The 18572-nt window shown below is 46.4% G+C and overlaps 1 protein-coding gene across 3 annotated transcripts in view; it reads left to right on the top strand.

The window, feature by feature from the left end:
• The window catches only part of LOC117962940 (phosphatidylinositol 4-kinase beta), a 48194-nt gene that overhangs the window by 19499 nt on the left and 10123 nt on the right, over positions 1-18572 (top strand). Inside the window, exons 3-7 of one of the 3 annotated variants that reach the window (XM_059005922.1) lie at positions 7232-7276; positions 13889-14116; positions 14914-15141; positions 16113-16222; positions 17034-17138. In XM_059005922.1, coding sequence (XP_058861905.1) covers positions 7232-7276; positions 13889-14116; positions 14914-15141; positions 16113-16222; positions 17034-17138 — 716 coding nt within the window. Of the gene's footprint in view, positions 1-7216; positions 7277-13888; positions 14117-14913; positions 15142-16112; positions 16223-17033; positions 17139-18572 lie in introns of all 3 variants that reach the window. The other 2 variants (XM_059005921.1, XM_059005923.1) reach the window with 2 other exon arrangements.

Genomic DNA, 18572 nt, shown 5'->3' with positions numbered 1-18572 from the left:
TATTGATTTAATATGATTTCACAAAACATGTGAATGTAAACAGAGTTGTCCCGCTAATCTGTTAATGAATGTGGTCATGAGATCCATTAAACCTACATAAACTGAGTAAGAGTTACGTGCAAGTATTCAGCAACAGCCCCAGAGCTGGGGTCAGTAGAAAATATCACTAAGATTTACCCCACAATCCAATTTAAAAATACTTACTTTTAAATTAAAACCTTGTAAGAATAATATTGGCTTTGGGGTCAGAGTGAAAATCAACCGCTGTGCTGACGAGCAATAAGAATATGTGTTTTGGGAAAGCAACATGACCTCCACAAGAGAACGCGTCTGTCTGTGTGTGTGTGTGTGTGTGTGTGTGTGTCTGTGTGTAGCTGTCCGCTTCAGTTGGTCTGTATAGTTTTACCCCTATAAAACAATACCTGCCATAACACTGTCGACAGGGCCCCCAAGGGCAGCCTCGTGACGATTCGGCAAGGTGTTGAAATCATTCTGAAGGGATGCGTGACGATCACCTCCTATTCCTTCAGAGAAGGTGCTGTTTGGAAATCTAGAGACTGCATTCAGTGCCACAACTAGGACATCCCATCTGCTACAATGACTCCTTTCATCACTTTAACCCACTCTGCAACTGTGGAGCCACCGAATACACAATGCTAATCAATGAGGAAGTAACAGATACCGTCAAGTCTTCCTTGTGTATGACCCCAGTCTTATAGGGGCTATAACTGAGGATCTAGCTTTATAACTATAGTATTGCAGAGCATGTAGAATCTCAAAAACTGTGCATGTAGTCACACACTAGCGATTTGCAAGCAAGGATGTCAATCTACTCGGTGTGACGATGCACTAACGATACTAAGATTGTACTCTGGATGTGACGATACTAAGATCACACTCTGGATGTGACGATACTAAGATCACACTCTGGATGTGACGATACTAAGATCACACTCTGGATGTGACGATACTAAGATCATACTCTGGGTGTGACAATGCACTGAGGATACGAAGATCACACTCTGAGTGTGACAATGCGAGAACGATACTAAGATCACTACGTAATAAGATCGACAAATTCCCATTCAACGCTCTTAATGGGTTTTAAAAGTTGCAAGTCCTGATATAGTTAGACAACATTCACATTGTTTAAAGTACAAGCATAGTCATGCAGTACTGAAGGGCCTCTTTCTCAAACAGCATTCACATTGTTTACACTACATGCAGTACTGAAGAGCCTCTTGCAGTCTGGTTAAACCTTTTCTGTTCTTAAATGTCTTTGCTACTATTCAGTCAGCTAGTTCTCTTGTTTTATGCTACAGTCTCCCTCCCCCCGTAGTAAAATGCATGTATTTTCGCATGGCTCATTTAACCACAGAAAAGCTGCAAAGCTCTGCAGCTTCTTCCTGCAGAGAGGTGTGCAGCAGACCCACAGTGGAGACCTTTCTCCCAGCCAGCAGCCTGCACATTCCCAATGGGCTGAGAGATTGTGCAGCTTCTTCCTGCAGAGTGGTGTGCAGCAGACCCACAGTGGAGACCTTTCTCCCAGCCAGCAGCCTGCACTTTCCCAATGGGCTGAGAGATTGTGCAGCTTCTTCCTGCAGAGTGGTGTGCAGCAGACCCACAGTGGAGACCTTTCTCCCAGCCAGCAGCCTGCACATTCCCAATGGGGTTATAACCCTTGAGATGCATGTCATTGGCAAGAAACAACATTATAAAATCAAGAGGTCATTCGAACAGGACAGAAACAGTCCAAACAATCATAAAAACATTCATAATACAAATAAAACCATAACCAAGTCAAACAATTTCAATTGACACGATCCTGCCCAGTCTCAATATTTACAGGATTTATAGCTCTGGTCAGATTTGTAATAAATATTTGAGTGATTTAAAAAGGCTGTTTTTCTGTTCGAAGGCAAGGAGTTCTGAAGATGAGATGCTTGATATACAAAGGCACTCTGGCCCGTATTGGATCTACATTGAGGGGTTTTAAAAGCAGGCACATCATTTGACCTTGGTGAACAGGTAGAATTGCATGTCTCTAGCAGAGATGTAAGGTAACTTGGAGCGTTTCCAGTGTACACCTTTATGGACTAAACACAAAAAATGAGAGCCTTCTATTCTGTAGACTGAGCCACCCTAAAGTTTCAGAGCGAGTACAGTGGTGCTGGTTCCAGTGTGCATTCAGTATCAATCCTGCAGCACTGTTATAGATGGGAACAGCTTTGTCAGAACTGTAGGGATGCGCTCCTGTAAATGAATCGGCACTATTTAAAGGAAGGTTTGTCCCGGAGAGTCCTGAACACCAGGAGCAGAGAGCTGCTCTTCTCTCTGTCTCTGAGCAGCAGAAACGAAGCAGTGAACTCAAAAGGATCTTATCCACGTGGCTCCACCCCTCCCCCATTACTGGCTCCGGGCTTGTGAACTCTGCTGTGTCACATATCTCTCTCTCTCGCCCTCTCTCGATGACATCACTCTTTGTGCTTGCCCATCCCCACAGCAACAATTGTCAGTGACTTCATTCATCCCAGCTGCTGCGCTGTGCTTCAATGGACAGAGATCTCTGTATAAAGGTTGCATGGCTAGTGTGGGGAGCTGTGTTTCATTCCAGTTTAAGACTCCTCTGTATCCAATATCAAACTGGGGCTCCATCTGCAGTCTACAAGCGAAACTGCAGCACAAAGGTCAACGATCCTGTTTATTGTAGGATTCACAGTTTACCCCCCCCCCCCCCTCCATAGATATAGACACTGCTGTACCTGTTATTCCACAGCTGGCTTGATTCTGACAAGAACAGTTCAGATCGGTTTGCTCTGCTGCTGCTAGAAACTAGGCCAGATCACAGCAGTGGCTCTGTGCCCATACTGTTCTTTTTAAAAATAGAAGTTGGGACCGTTGTTTTAAGCATGGACTCATTTTTTTACCCTAAAGGTGATGTGCCTCTCCTGCTGTGTGTGGTTCTGGTCTCTAGACCGTCTCTTGACTATCAACCGCCCCCTTTTCTAGATCGCCTGGGGATCTCCAACCGCCCCTTTTCTAGATCGCCTGGGGATCTCCAACCGCCCCTTTTCTAGATCGCCTGGGGATCTCCGACCGCCCCTTTTCTAGATCGCCTGGTGACCTCTACCCGCCCCCTTCCCGTCCTGTCATGTGTCGTTACTTGACAGCCTGTGTCCTGATGGATGCACTGTAATATACTGCAGGCAGGCAGGCTTGCACACAGCCTGTGTCCTGGTGGATGCACAGTAATATACTGCAGGCAGGCAGGCTTGCACACAGCCTGTGTCCTGGTGGATGCACTGTAATATACTGAAGGCAGGCAGGATTGCACACAGCCTGTGTCCTGGTGGATGCACTGTAATATACTGCAGGCACGCAGGATTGCACACAGCCTGTGTCCTGGTGGATGCACTGTAATATACTGCAGGCAGGCAGGCTTGCACACAGCCTGTGTCCTGGTGGATGCACTGTAATCCCCTGATGCCAGTTGTATAAATAGCTGTGCTGAGCTCAGGCTCTTGGTTCATGCCTTTCTTGTGGATTCTGTTGGATGTAATGAAATAATCTCCCCTGGGAGGCTGTGAGATTAATGACATGTAGGCAGGCAGGCTGGCCGTCATGCTGCTCTGCTAGGATTCTGTTATGGGGGATATGCCCGCGCTGTTGTCTGTCCTACTGGCCCAGTATTGGGATTTTTTGTGTGTTTTTTTCCATTAGTCACCTTCTACACAGCCCTTCCTGTAATGCAAATAAAACCCCTTCAGACTCATTGCATCTGGTAAGCCGCAGTGCTCTCAGGTAGCAAAGGGAAGCTTGCACTAGAAGGTGCGCTTATAACAATCGGGTTCTCCTCTCTCTTCCCTTTACACAGTGAGGGTGCAAACAGTCCTTGTGATGAACTATAGATGCATCTTGCAGCGCTCGAGTAGATGTTGCTGTGAACCTTGCTGAGCTTAAACTTTAAAATTACTTTCAAGGATGTAGAAAAAAGAAGTGGCATGCAGGGATGGAAATAAGACTCCCATTGCATTTGATCCGTTCCTGGTTATACTACAGCGATGCCACGGGTTAGCTGTCCTAAAGAGTGAGATTCAAGGCCAAAGAGAGACTTTCCAGTGTGTGTTAGGTCATTGCTTAAGACAGGGACTCTCATCTTTGGTCCTTGGTGACATCCAATAGTCCAAGTTTTTAATCCAACCAGCACTTAATAGTTTGTTTTTAAATGTACACTACTTAATATTGCACATGAAACCCTTCAATCAGCTAAATGAATTCATATGTAACCCTCAGTAATACAGTTTGCAGGCACATGCTATATTATTTAAGTTAAAGCTGCCAATTGTCCTGTCTTCCCAGGACAATTGGCAGCTTTGACTTAAATAATATACATAATAAGAAACTTGTGTACCTACTGTTCATAAGCTACTTCTCTCATGCGAGTTTTAAGAACATATTGTGTGGTAGAAAGGTATAATCCTTATGCAGCTGTATTTTCTTTATGATGCTGTAGCAGTATTACCATCTTGGCAAAACCGAGCATGCAACGCAATTGTTTTGTTTAGCATTGGGACAAATACACAGCTTCAATTCAAATGTATTTTCTATTCACGTCACAGAATTTATAAATGACGGTCTAGAAACTACCATGCAAATGAAACCACTGCATTAATGAGGTGTGGAATAAATGAAAACACGCATTATTATACTTTCTTCAAATTAGTGTTCAAACTATTTTCTAGAGTTATTCCAAGCTCTAAGGCCCCGGAACTGTATTGTCTCTTGCAGCGCCTGAGTAAAAATAATTTATATACACACACTATACTGTACTGCACTGACAATGCGTCAGATAAGCTTAGGAATGCCTGTGAGCGTGTGATAGCATGCGAATGTGTGAGTCTCACGCCCAATGCGAGAGACTTGACAAGTCTGTTACTGTGAGTTTAATAAGACACACCTAAGCTTACCTATACACTGTGGCTAATCAAGCTCATAGTAAAACCTGGAATGGTCGAGACTGCTGTGCAGTAGGAGTCTTATTTCCATCCCTGGAATGAGTCCAACATGGGTGAAGAAATGTCGTTTTGTACACCATATTGTTGTATCTTTTTTGAGGGGGGTTATTTTATCAGTACATCGGCAGATACTGCTTAATTGTCTCTTATTAATACCATTAAATACATTAAAACATAAAGATACATTGGACTGCAATGAGACAATTTAGCAAGATTTAATGTGACAGTAATTGGGTCAGCCACTGTTTAAGATCATTAAAACAGACCCAAGATCTCTCAAGCACTTTTGAGTTTTTTCCCTCATTTCAAAAAATAGGAGTTAAAGGACTCATTTAAAAAAATATATAAAATTATAAGTAAATAAATATCTGGGAGCCCGGTTTGGAGAGCTGGTGTGCCGGTGTTGTAGGAAATAAGTTGACCGGGAAATAAGTTGATCGTACTAGACTGTGTATGTTGGTGCGTGTTTGTGCCACTGTCTTCATATAAACTTCAAAATGTGTGATCGACTGTTTCTGTGGTAAACTGTTTTAAACCTCTGTCTTTTTATGTTTCTATAACATCGATGTCAATCTGATATAGTTTATGTGTGATCGCGGAGATTTATTTATATATTAAATGATTTTACACGTCAAAATGTTGTCAATCTTTAATCAAAATTAAACTGTTTCAGTAATACAATCTGATGACATGCTGCATCCATCATATTAGTATGACAAGGTCGTATTTTTACATTTTAATATTAGTATAGCTGTAACTTTACTACAGTTTAGACGTGGCAAAACGTAGGCCTACACAGAGTTAAAAAAAAAAAAAAAAAGGTTTTTAGGGTTGTGGTTTTTAAATTAGGATAGGGTGAAGAAAATTAACCACAAATAGCCAGACGAAAGTTTTTTTTAGAAGGAATTGTCGTGTTCTCAGGTTGGGAATTAAAAAAAAAAAAATACGTTAACATAAATGCAATATTCTTCGTAAACGTGACAATTGTATTCCTTGCAGTAATATATAGTATTACTAAGAGAGAAGATTTGTGAGGAAGAGAGATCATACAGTATGTATGTGTATATCTACATGATTTTAAATCGTGATAAATCACTTTAGTTCAATATACTATATCTCTTTCTCTTTATATGTCTTGCATGGTTGTTGCACTACAGGAATTTACCATTTTTAAAATCATGCTGATCTACAGTAGCCTATATACTGAATGATCTTTGTTTCTTACAATAGCTATCTGGGTTGGTATTGAACTACAGGCATTTACCACGGTTTAGTAAAGACTCTTTAGTTTTTATTTAATTCATGTATTGTTCTTCCCAGAGTTGTAATTGAAATGCATGCACTATGATAACCAGTCTCCTGTTCGTTTTCTGTCCTAATTATACAAAGTACTGTATGTAAAAATAAATGAAAGAACAAATATAAAATAATAATAATGTATAGCAACGTTTTTCAAGTACATCGTGTGATTGATGTGCACCGTGGCCTAGTTAGTATCGCAGCATGGAGCTTAATTTTTTCCATGATTGAAACTCATGCTTTAACTTTTGGACAATCGCTCGCATACCTGCTGTCCAAACTGTAATGCGTCCCAAAACAAAAACATCTCCAGAAATTCAAAATAACGTTAATACACAACACATTTTGCTAGTTAACGTTTGTTACACAAACAGAAATACACAATCAGAAACACACAATCATACAATTCATTTTAAATTATTTATTTGCTGCTAATGTATATTACAGCGATATTCACATTCCCTTATCTAGTGTAATACTGTTGAATATATCCGATCTACATGTTAATGTAAATTATACATACAAAAGTCATTTTAAATTATGCATTTTTGTTTGGCTAATATATCGGATATAAAGCGATATTCACATCATCTTATCTAGCAGCATACTGCCGAATAAATCCGATCTACTAATTGATATAAATTATACTTACAAAATTAATTTTAAATTATTTATTGTTCATTTAATATATCCGATCAACTTCCTGGCTCGATCAACTTATTTCCTAGCCTAGGCTCGTTTACATTAGAAACAATGGAACCTTCCCTTTAAATTCTAGAGCTTGATCAACTTATTTCCTGGGACACCGGTGCAGTGTTAGCGGCTCGCTTCTTGGTGTGTAAGATTGAAAGAAATTCATGTTTTGTCTTTTTGTCTCACCCCCACCTTCTGTCTCACCCCAGTCTTCTGTTTCCCAGGAGCTGACCTCCAGCACAGACCGTCTTGATAATATTGGCTCCTCAGTAAGTGCGGCCCTGGTGGTTGGTGGTTGGTGGCTGGTTGGCTTCTATCTTGCATACACTGCTGCTCAGTAGCATTGACGCCCTCCACTCACTGAGCAGCGACGCATTTCAGCAATGTAATTGAAACATCAAGGTTCTTTTTCCATAGTCCACTCGTTTACCAGTTCTGAATTGATCTGTTTTTGATATCGCCTGTGTCACATACAGACGTGCTCAAATTTGTTGGTACCCCTCCACAAAAAACGAAGAATGCACAATTTTCTCTGAAATAACTTGAAACGGACAAAAGTAATTGGCATCCACCATTGTTTATTCCATATTTAATAGAAATCAGACTTTGCTTTTGATTTTTTATTCAACATAATATTGTAAATAAGAAAACAAATGAAAATGGCATGGACAAAAATGATGGGACCGCTAACCTAATATTTTGTTGCACAACCTTTAGAGGCAATCACTGCAATCAAACGTTTTCTGTAGCTCTCAATGAGACTTCTGCACCTGTTAACAGGTAGTTTGGCCCACTCTTCCTGAGCAAACTGCTCCAGCTGTCTGAGGTTTGATGGGTGCCTTCTCCAGACTGCAAGTTTCAGCTCTTTCCATAGATGTTCGATAGGATTCAGATCAGGACTCATAGAAGGCCACTTCAGAATAGTCCAATGTTTTGTTTTTATCCATTCTTGGGTGCTTTTAGCTGTGTGTCTTGGGTCATTATCCTGTTGGAGGACCCATGACCTGTGACTGAGACAGAGCTTTCTGACACTGGGCAGTACGTTTCGCTCCAGAATGCCTTGATAGTCTTGAGATTTCATTGTGCCCTGCACAGATTCAAGGCACCCTGTGCCAGGCGCAGCAAAGCAGCCCCAAAACATAACCGAGCCTCCTCCATGTTTCACTGTAGGTATGGTGTTCTTTTCTTTGAAAGCTTCATTTTTTCGTCTGTGAACATAGAGCTGATGTGACTTGCCAAAAAGCTCCAGTTTTGACTCATCTGTCCAAAGGACATTCTCCCAGAAGGATTGTGGCTTGTCAATATGCATGTTAGCAAATTCCAGTCTGGCTTTTTTATGTTTTTCTTTCAAAAGTGGAGTCCTCCTGGGTCTTCTTCCATGGAGCCCACTTTCGCTCAAAAAGTGACGGATGGTGCGATCAGAAACTGACGTACCTTCACCTTGGAGTTCAGCTTGTATCTCTTTGGCAGTTAACCTTGGTTCTTTTTCTACCATTCGCACTATCCTTCTGTTCACTCTGGGGTCGATTTTCCTCTTGCGGCCGCGCCCAGGGAGGTTGGCTACAGTTCCATGGACCTTAAACTTCTTAATAATATTTGCAACTGTTGTCACAGGAACATCAAGCTGCTTGGAGATGGTCTTGTAACCTTTACCTTTACCATGCTTGTCTATTATTTTCTTTCTGATCTCCTCAGACAACTCTCTCCTTTGCTTTCTCTGGTCCATGTTCAGTGTGGTGCATACAATGATACCAAACAGCACAGTGACTACTTTTCTCCATTTAAATAGGCTGAATGACTGATTACAAGATTGGAGACATGTGTGATACTAATTAAAGAAACTAATTAGTTTGAAATATCACTATAATCCAATTATTTATTATCTTTTCTAAGGGGTACCAACAAATGTGTCTAGGCCATTTTAGAATATCTTTGTAGAATAAGCAATAATTCATCTTTTTTCACAGCTTCTTTGCTTTATTCTATGACATACCAAAGGCATGCAAGTATACATGATAAAATAGCTTTTAATTTCATCACTTTTCAGGAGGAATGAAGCATTATTTCAATGAGCTGTAAGGGTACCAACAAATTTGAGCACGTCTGTATGCAGCTAGAGCTGCTCCCGTTGAAAGCAGCTGAACACAGTGTATCGAACAGTCCAGTCCAACGCAGTGTGTGCGTGACTGCAGTGAGAGCCTCCGTACAATAGAGGCAGCAGCACTGTAGTGTAAACGTAGACTTGTAATTGAAGCTGCTTGCTGAGTTTAATGAACTAGTAACAGCACAGGGCCCTGAGGATACACAATGTGAACACACATGATGACGTGAATACTTCTGAGCACCGCTCTGCAAATACACTGGCAATACCTCGACTGACCAGACAGAGTGCTGTGTGGGCTGACAGGAGGAAACCATTCAATTGGGTTACTTGCGTATTACTGACCCTGTATTGTGCTGAGAATCTTTGAGTTTATTTGTTTTTCAGAATATGAAAACAATTCAAATCCCTGTGTTAAACTGCATTGCTGCCTGGTTGGTTTTCTATTTTTTTTTTTTTTCAATCCTTTTCTTGTGGAGATGAATTCAGTTTCTGGGTCATGCTTATGCCGGTGGCTTTGGGGTGCTGGGTTGATAGGGAAGCAGGAGTTCTTTAATTAGGCTCCAAATAAATCGGGAACAGCTCCGCTCTGTACAGCAATGAAACTCCTTCTAGACATGAGGGACGCTATTTATAAACCTTGGCTTGTTCCCCTTTTTAAGGCTGTTTTAATCAAAACTATGCAATACAGAGGTTCCTCCTACTAGACTGCAAATGCTAGTAACCACTGGCACCACAGTGCCACCTGGGCAGTTTTTAGTGCAATTTTAGTCTGTTTTTTTTGTGTGTGTGTGTGAAGACAACAGCAAGAAAAATAACAAAATAAACTGTTTAGACCACTAATGGAACAATGCGTCCACGTTCTGTACTGTACACACGCCACGCTTACACGTTCTGCACTGCACGTGCATCACACGTACTGGACACGCGTCGCACTTGCACATTCTGTACTGTACATGCGTCATACGTACTGGACACGCGCCACGCTTGCACATTCTGTACTGTACATGCGTCATACGTACTGGACACGCGCCACGCTTGCACGTTCTGTACTGTACATGCGTCATACGTACTGGACACGCGTCGCACTTGCACATTCTGTACTGTACATGCGTCATACGTACTGGACACGCGCCACGCTTGCACATTCTGCACTGGACACGCGCCATGCTTACAATCGTACAGATATCCAGAGAGCTGTTCCAGGTGTCATAACCCTTGGTAAGGACGTTGCTTCAAGGATGTGCAGCATGTCAGTGATATTCCTACTGAACCAACTCAGGATCTGCTTGTTTTCATCATACTGCTGGCTCTTCACTTTGCACTGCCAGCTATGTGTGCAGCTCACATGCTTGTTCTCTATGCTGTGAGGGGGGGGGGTGCTGCTCACAGGCTTGTTCTCTATACTGTGAGGGGGGGGGGGGGGTGCTGCTCACAGGCTTGTTCTGTATGGGGGGGTGCTGCTCACAGGCTTGTTCTCTATGGGGGGGGTGCTGCTCACAGGCTTGTTCTCTATGGGGGGGTGCTGCTCACAGGCTTGTTCTCTATGGGGGGATGCTGCTCACAGGCTTGTTCTCTATGGGGGAGTGCTGCTCACAGGCTTGTTCTCTATGGGGGAGTGCTGCTCACAGGCTTGTTCTCTATGGGGGGGTGCTGCTCACATGCTTGTTCTCTATGGGGGGTGCTGCTCACAGGCTTGTTCTCTGGGGGGGTTGCTGCTCACAGGCTTGTTCTCTATGGGGGGGTGCTGCTCACAGGCTTGTTCTCTATGGGGGGGTTGCTGCTCACAGGCTTGTTCTCTATGGGGGGTGCTGCTCACAGTCTTGTTCTCTATACCGTGAGGGGGGGTGCTGCTCACAGGCTTGTTGTCTACTGTGAGGAGGGTGCTGTTCACAGGATTGTTCTCTATACTGTGAGGGGGGGTGCTGCTCACAGGCTTGTTCTCTATGGGGGGATGCTGCTCACAGGCTTGTTCTCTATGGGGGGGTGCTGCTCACATGCTTGTTCTCTATGGGGGGTGCTGCTCACAGGCTTGTTCTCTATGGGGGGGTTGCTGCTCACAGGCTTGTTCTCTATGGGGGGGTGCTGCTCACAGGCTTGTTGTCTACTGTGAGGAGGGTGCTGTTCACAGGATTGTTCTCTATACTGTGAGGGGGGGTGCTGCTCACAGGCTTGTTCTCTATGGGGCAGTGCTGCTCACAGGCTTGTTCTCTATGGGGGGTGCTGCTCACAGGCTTGTTCTCTATGGGGGGGTTGCTGCTCACAGGCTTGTTCTCTATGGGGGGGTGCTGCTCACAGGCTTGTTCTCTATACCGTGAGGGGGGGTGCTGCTCACAGGCTTGTTGTCTACTGTGAGGAGGGTGCTGCTCACAGGCTTGTTCTCTATACTGTGAGGGGGGGTGCTGCTCACAGGCTTGTTCTCTATGGGGCAGTGCTGCTCACAGGCTTGTTCTCTATGGGGGGTGCTGCTCACAGGCTTGTTCTCTATGGGGGGGTTGCTGCTCACAGGCTTGTTCTCTATGGGGGGTGCTGCTCACAGTCTTGTTCTCTATACCGTGAGGGGGGGTGCTGCTCACAGGCTTGTTGTCTACTGTGAGGAGGGTGCTGTTAACAGGATTGTTCTCTATACTGTGAGGGGGGTGCTGCTCACAGGCTTGTTCTCTATGGGGGGGTGCTGCTCACAGGCTTGTTCTCTATACTGTGAGTGGGGTTCTGCTCACATGCTTATTCTCTATGGGGGGTGCTGATCACAGGCTTGTTCTCTATACTGTGAGGGGGTGCTGCTCACATGCTTGTTCTCTATGGGGGGTGCTGCTCACAGGCTTGTTCTCTATACTGTGAGGTGGGGGGGTGCTGCTCACAGGTTTGTTCTGTATACTGTGAGGGGGGGTGCTGCTCACAGGCTTGTTCTCTATGGGGGGGTGCGGGTGCTGCTCACAGGCTTGTTCTCCATACTGTGAGGTGGGGGGGTGCTGCTCACAGGTTTGTTCTCTATACTGTGAGGGGGGGTGCTGCTCACAGGCTTGTTCTCTATGGGGGGGTGCTGCTCACATGCTTGTTCTCTATGGGGCAGTGCTGCTCACAGGCTTGTTCTCTATGGGGGGTGCTGCTCACAGGCTTGTTCTCTATGGGGGGGTTGCTGCTCACAGGCTTGTTCTCTATGGGGGGTGCTGCTCACAGGCTTGTTCTCTATACCGTGAGGGGGGGTGCAGCTCACAGGCTTGTTGTCTACTGTGAGGGGGGTGCTGCTCACAGGCTTGTTCTCTATACTGTGAGGGGGGGTGCTGCTCACAGGCTTGTTGTCTACTGTGAGGGGGGTGCTGTTCACAGGATTGTTCTCTATGGGGGATGCTGCTCACAGGCTTGTTCTCTATACTGTGAGGGGGGTGCTGCTCACAGGATTGTTCTCTATACTGTGAGGGGGGTGCTGCTCACAGGCTTGTTCTCTGTACTGTGAGGGGGGGTGCTGTTCACAGGCTTGTTCTCTATACTGTGAGGGGGGTGCTGCTCAGAGGATTGTTCTCTATGGGGGGTGCTGCTCACATGCTTGTTCTCTATGGGGGGTGCTGCTCACAGTCTTGTTCTCTATACTGTGAGGGGGTGCTGCTCACAGGCTTGTTCTCTATGGGGGGGTGCTGCTCACAGGCTTGTTCTCTGCTGTGAGGGGGGTGCTGCTCACATGCTTGTTCTCTATGGGGGGGTGCTGCTCACAGGCTTGTTCTCTGCTGTGAGGGGGGTGCTGCTCACATGCTTGTTCTCTATGGGGGGGGTGCTGCTCACAGGCTTGTTCTCTACGGGGGAATGCTGTTCACAGGCTTGTTCTCTGTACTGTGAGGGGGGGTGCTGGTGCTGGTCTCTGTGTGAAGTGTGTCTCTGGGCTGTGCTTAACCCTGGACAAGACTAACTTTTCTCTGTGATATTTTAAAGACTTAAGTCAATTCTAATTTCTTTTAGGTTTAGTTTTACACTGAGTAACTCCACGCAGCCTGTTTTCACTGCTCATTCCTCTAAGCCCTGGGATGAGCCTGGTTGCTCTTCGCTGCACTCTCTCCCTTTTGGTAATGTGGGGACCGGAACTGAACACAGTATTGAAAGTGTGGCCCCGCCTCTATACTGCTGCATCACCTTGGATTTGTACTCACTGTATAAGCAAGCGTTCTGTTCTGTCTCTTGAATTGCTGCTTATTCTGTGTTCTCCAATCCAGAACTGTGAAACAGGTGCTGGGACCAACATGGGATTTGTATGTTCGAACATTCTTTCAAAATTGAAATTTAATATTTGAACATTCTTTAATTCCGAATCAGCTGGAAAACAGAAGTGTAATTTGAACCATACGTTACAGTAAAATAATTGGCATTGACTTTTTTTTTTTAAACTGATCCCCATCTATACCCAAGAGAGAAATGATATGAGGGGATATGAACAAGGATATTGTTGCCACCGAATTCATTCCCTGCAGTGTTTGTCCCGCCGCTGTTATAAACTCTGTAGTGCTCAGTTTAGACAGACTATAAGAAACGCTGAGTGGATGACTTTTTTCTTCATCTCTCTCCTCTCTCTCTCTCTCTCTCTCTCTCGCTCTCTGTCTCTCTGTCTCTCTCTCTCTCTCTCTCTCTCTCCCCCCCCTCTCTCTCTCTCGCGCTCTCTGTCTCTCTCTCTCTCTCTCTCCCCCCTCTCTCTCTCTCTCTCCCCCCTCTCTCTCTCTCTGTCTCTGTCTCTCTCTCTGTCTTGCTCTCGCTCTCGCTCTCTCCTCTTCCCCTCTTTCTCCCCTCCTCTCAGCCGGTGCGGCTGGCCCCTCAGAGGGAGTTCATCCAGTCTCTGATGGGGATTGGGAAGCGGCTGGCCACGCTGCCCACCAAGGAGCAGAAGACTCAGCGGCTCGTCTCGGAGCTCTCCCTGCTCAACCACAAGCTGCCCGCCCGCGTCTGGCTGCCCACGGCCGGCTTCGACCACCACGTGGTCAGGGTGCCACACACGCAGGCCGTGGTGCTCAACTCCAAGGACAAGGTGAGGGAGGGGGAGGGGGGGTCATTCCAGCTGATCACAATCCATCCTCAAGTGCATTTCAATCGTAGGTAGAACCGGAGTCTGGTGTGCAGACACTTCAAGTGAAGCAGACCAGCGTTCACACACACACACACACGGTTTCTCCTTGAACAATAAGCCTGTTATTAAGCATCCCTGTAGCCGCCGCTTCTACTATCTCGTAACCCCTTCAGGCCGGCTGGCACATGTTCAGTGTTGTGGAGACTGCATGACCAAGGGGGTCTCCATAGTGGGGTCAAGTGACAAAGTCCTGACAATCAACTCTGGCATCATCTTTTAATACTCATCACTCCTCGCAATGCTGAACAGCACATTAAAGACTGGAGCTGTCTGAAAATGGATGCAAAGTTGGAATAAATTACCTTAAAATGAGCAAAAAGGCATGAGTGGATATAGAATTTAATATACGGAGGAGGGGGGGATAAGAATGTGGCTCTAGACTTTAAATATACCACCTGTAGTAGTTCCATTCAATGTAAATCCGCTCCCACAGTAAACCCTGTGTTTTTCCCATCAGAGCTGCACAAACTGATTTATTGCATTATTCTGATAAGCAAATTTACCATTCAGAGTGAAATGAGTGAAGAAACAGCTGCTTGGGTTTTTGTGGATCGCAGCAATCATCACAAACCCAAGCAGCTGTTTCTTCACTTGTTTCACTTGGAATGGTAATTTAGCCGGGCCGACACCAATGACCCTCCCCTGAGTTCTGTGGAGAGCTCCATCTGCTTACTGGAATACTCTGTCTCCCACCCCAGGCCCCTTACCTGATCTATGTGGAGGTTCTGGAGTGTGAGAACTTCGAGACGTCGAGTGTTCCGGTGCGGATTCCGGAGACACGGATTCGCAGCACGCGCTCCGTGGAGAACCTGCCCGACTGCGGCATCACCCACGAGCAGAGAGCCAGCAGCTTCACCACCGTGCCCAACTACGACAACGACGACGAGGCCTGGTCTGTGGACGACATCGGGGAGCTGCAGGTGGAGGTGCGAGACGGAGCGCTCTCTCCCTACTCTCCTCTCCCTTCACTCTCCTCTCCACATTCTCCCTTCTTCCCTTTTCCCTCCCTCCCCACTCTCCCTCCCTCCCTCCACTCTCTCCCTTCTCCACACTCCCCTCCCTCACCACTCTCTCCCTTCCTCCACTCTCTCCCTTCTCCACACTCCCCTACCTCACCACTCTTCTCTCCACTCTCTCCCTTCTCCACACTCCCCTCCCTCACCTCTCTCCCTTCTCTCCACTCTCTCCCTCCCTCCACTCTCTCCCTTCTCCACACTCCCCTCCCTCACCACTCTTCTCTCCACTCTCTCCCTTCTCCACACTCCCCTCCCTCACCTCTCTCCCTTCTCTCCACTCTCTCCCTCCCTCCACTCTCTCCCTTCTCCACACTCCCCTCCCTCACCACTCTCTCTTCTCTCCACACTCTCCCTTCTCCACACTCCCCTCCCTCACCACTCTCCCTTCTCTCCACTCTCTCCCTTCTCCACACTCCCCTCCCTCACCACTCTTCTCTCCCTTCTCCACACTCCCCTCCCTCACCTCTCTCCCTTCTCTCCACTCTCTCCCTTCTCCACACTCCCCTCCCTCACCACTCTCTCTTCTCTCCACTCTCCCTTCTCCACACTCCCCTCCCTCACCACTCTCTCTTCTCTCACCACTCTCTCTTCTCTCCACACTCTCCCTTCTCCACACTCCCCTCCCTCACCACTCTCTCTTCTCTCCACTCTCTCCCTTCTCCACACTCCCCTCCCTCACCACTCTCTCTTCTCTCCACTCTCTCCCTTCTCCACACTCCTTCATCTCCTCAGTCTCCCTTCTCTCTACCCACTCTCTTCTGGTTATTTTTTTTCTCTCTCTCTCTCTCTGCTCCCTTCTCTCTCTATATTGGGAATCGTTAGGGAACTTGCTGCTGCTTGCAGCTCATTCGTGTTGTTTTCTGTTCTGTTTTGTGGTTCAGCTCCCAGAAATCCACACTAACAGCTGTGACAACATCTCCCAGTTCTCAGTGGACAGTATTACCAGCCAGGAGAGCAAGGAGCCCGTCTTCATTGCAGCTGGGGACATCAGGTATGGACAGGGACACAGGGACATAGACATGCAGGGACACAGGGTTAGAAACTCCCACGAGTCCTGCACCCAGTCCTAGATTTCAGAAATGCCCTTCTGCTGCTGAACTGCCCTCCTGCTGCTGAATCTGCTCTGAACTGATCGCTCTCATTGCCAGTGACAGCAGGGTTGCTAATGGGAGCTGTGCAGGCAGTTATGAGGAGGAACAGGGTCTTTTACAGGGGCTGGCAGAGTTGAAATGTCCTTTTGTTAAATGATTTTGAGGAAGGATGTTCAGCGCCCGGCACTTATGATTCTCCAGACAAGCTCAAAGCCAAGTAAAGCAGATTTAGAGAAACGTAAGTCAATATTGTAGCGACAGAGCCAGACCCGCTCGGAATGATTGCAAAAAACAATACATCTCTAAACAAAAATAATATATGAAGCTACTGTTTAACAGAAATCAGAAGACACATTTTAAAATGCTTTCAGGCACTATTTTAAGAAGAAATCAGGGTTTCAAAATAAACTCTGTGGACGGCAGCCAGCCAGACAGGGTGGATTCAGCAGTGTGATCTCACACACACACACACACACACACACACACACACAGACAGGGTGCATTCAGCAGTGTGATCACACACACACACACACACACACACACACACACACACACACACACAGGGTGCATTCAGCAGTGTGGTCACACACACACACACACACACACACACACACACACACACACACATATTCATGTTTCACTTTACTGTCAGACCTAAACGCTGTGACTTGCTCCGCTCCGGTGCTGATGGCTCCCTCTCGCCCCCTGCAGGCGTCGTCTCTCGGAGCAGCTGGCTCACACCCCCAACACGTTCAAGAGGGACCCTGAGGACCCCTCTGCTGTGGCCCTCAAAGAGCCCTGGCAGGAGAAAGTCGGGTGAGTGGAGCCGGGCCAGCAGGCTGTGGCTTCTCTACAGCTTGTGAGACCGAGCTTGGGGGTGCCCTGGCTTTCTGATTTTACAGGAATCTTAGAGAACTGAACATACATTTAAATTGAAATGCCATTTTAAGCTACATCCCCATTGGAACCCATTAGCAGCAACTACACTGAAAATATAGTGGTGTTGCTGTGGTGTGTGCCCTGTGTTTGTGCTGATGAATGGTGTGTGTGCCCTGTGTTTGTAGTGTGGTGTTAATGAAAGGTGTGTGCCCTGTGTTTGTAGTGTGGTGTTAATGAAAGGTGTGTGCCCTGTGTTTGTAGTGTGGTGTTAATGAAAGGTGTGTGCCCTGTGTTTGTAGCGTGGTGTTGCTGTGGTGTGTGGTGTGTGGTGTGTGCCCTGTGTTTGTAGCGTGGTGTTTCTGTGGTGTGTGCCCTGTGTTTGGTGTGTGCCCTGTGTTTGTAGCGTGGTGTTGGTGAATGGTGTGTGCCCTGTGTTTGGTGTGTGCCCTGTGTTTGTAGCGTGGTGTTGGTGAATGGTGTGTGCCCTGTGTTTGTAGCGTGGTGTTGGTGAATGGTGTGTGCCCTGTGTTTGTTGCGTGGTGTTGGTGAATGGTGTGTGCCCTGTGTTTGTTGCGTGGTGTTGGTGAATGGTGTGTGCCCTGTGTTTGTTGCGTCGTGTTGCTGTGGTGTGTGCCCTGTGTTTGGTGCGTCGTGTTGATGAATGGCGTGTGTATCCTGTGTTTGGTGCGTCGTGTTGATGAATGGCGTGTGTATCCTGTGTTTGGTGCGTGGTGTTGATGAATGGCGTGTGTATCCTGTGTTTGGTGCGTGGTGTTGATGAATGGCGTGTGTATCCTGTGTTTGGTGCGTGGTGTTGATGAATGGCGTGTGTATCCTGTGTTTGGTGCGTGGTGTTGATGAATGGCGTGTGTATCCTGTGTTTGGTGCGTGGTGTTGATGAATGGCGTGTGTATCCTGTGTTTGGTGCGTGGTGTTGATGAATGGTGTGTGTATCCTGTGTTTGGTGCGTCGTGTTGATGAATGGTGTGTGTATCCTGTGTTTGGTGCGTCGTGTTGATGAATGGTGTGTGTATCCTGTGTTTGGTGCGTCGTGTTGATGAATGGTGTGTGTATCCTGTGTTTGGTGCGTCGTGTTGATGAATGGTGTGTGTATCCTGTGTTTGGTGCGTCGTGTTGATGAATGGTGTGTGTATCCTGTGTTTGGTGCGTCGTGTTGATGAATGGTGTGTGTATCCTGTGTTTGGTGCGTCGTGTTGATGAATGGTGTGTGTATCCTGTGTTTGGTGCGTCGTGTTGATGAATGGTGTGTGTATCCTGTGTTTGGTGCGTCGTGTTGATGAATGGTGTTTGTATCCTGTGTTTGGTGCGTCGTGTTGATGAATGGTGTGTGTATCCTGTGTTTGGTGCGTC

Source organism: Acipenser ruthenus, chromosome 32, assembly GCF_902713425.1.
Source record: "Acipenser ruthenus chromosome 32, fAciRut3.2 maternal haplotype, whole genome shotgun sequence".
NCBI lineage: Eukaryota > Metazoa > Chordata > Actinopteri > Acipenseriformes > Acipenseridae > Acipenser > Acipenser ruthenus.
This window is presented reverse-complemented; position numbering and strand designations above follow the sequence as displayed.